Consider the following 902-nt stretch of genomic DNA (forward strand, 5'->3'; position numbering starts at 1 on the left):
GTTTGCCTATCACCTCTTCCCTCGCAGCCGCCTGGACAAGATGCCGACTTACCAGGTGCCCGAGATCCTACGCACCCCGCTGGAGAACCTGGTGGTTCAGGCCAAGATCCACATGCCGGAGAAAACAGTAAGCACCAGTACGCGCCTGCTGGACTGCAGCCGACCGGGCCAGCAGGACATGGCCTGCCCGGTGCTGTGCCAGAGAGGCGGTGTCACCGCTGACACGAGTGGGAAGGCCCTAAGGTGCCGGTGACTTCAGTTCCTGCTTCTCGGAACGCGGTGCTGTCCAGGGACATTAAGACCGGCAGACGTAGGGGTAATCTAGGTGACAGAGTACGTCTAGAGGAACGGGGAGGGCTGAGCTCAGGGCCCTGGGGGCGAACAGAGGGAACGGCGGCGCAGTCTGGGGCCCTGGGGCAGGGCGCTGGGCTCCCGAGGGCTCTCCCACGCGCCGGTGTGGGAAACATGCCCGTTTCTCCCCCTCTTCCCCCTCCCCGCTGTGTTGCAGGCAGTTGAGTTTCTCTCCAAGGCTCTGGACAGCCCCGACATCAAGGCTGTGGATGAAGCAGTGATCTTGCTGCAGGAGATCGGTGAGCCAGTGCCGCGTCCCAGTGAGGGTGTGATGGGGACAGACCGGGCAGGACTGTCCCTCGACGGGGGTGGCGGCTGACAGCAATTGTATTTCCCACGCTGCTTTGCTGGGGGGGTGGGGAGAGCTTCCCAAGGGTTGGGAAAAGGGGGGGTGACAGAGAACGGAGGGAAGCTGTCATCTGGAGCTCGCAGCTGGGGTCTTGCTGCTTGTCATCTGGCTGCTGGAGCTTCCCTTTGGCCTCGGGTCAGTTCTGGGTCAGTTCCGCCGTGTGCCTCTTCTGGAGGTGACACCCCGTCTCCTGGCAGCTCCC

At 63.3% G+C, this 902-nt stretch overlaps 1 protein-coding gene across 1 annotated transcript in view; it reads left to right on the plus strand.

Moving 5' to 3' along the window:
• Positions 1-590, plus strand: part of DHX30 (DEAH (Asp-Glu-Ala-His) box helicase 30) — a gene marked incomplete at its 3' end in the record, with an annotated part of 12,909 nt that extends 12,319 nt beyond the window's left edge. The window contains exons 13-14 of the mRNA XM_010142990.1: positions 1-127; positions 509-590. Coding sequence (XP_010141292.1) covers positions 1-127; positions 509-590 — 209 coding nt within the window. The remainder of the gene's footprint in view (positions 128-508) is intronic.
• Between the last annotated feature and the right edge of the window lie 312 nt (positions 591-902).

This window comes from Buceros rhinoceros, unplaced genomic scaffold (genome assembly GCF_000710305.1).
Source record: "Buceros rhinoceros silvestris isolate BGI_N320 unplaced genomic scaffold, ASM71030v1 scaffold28900, whole genome shotgun sequence".
Taxonomy (NCBI): domain Eukaryota; kingdom Metazoa; phylum Chordata; class Aves; order Bucerotiformes; family Bucerotidae; genus Buceros; species Buceros rhinoceros.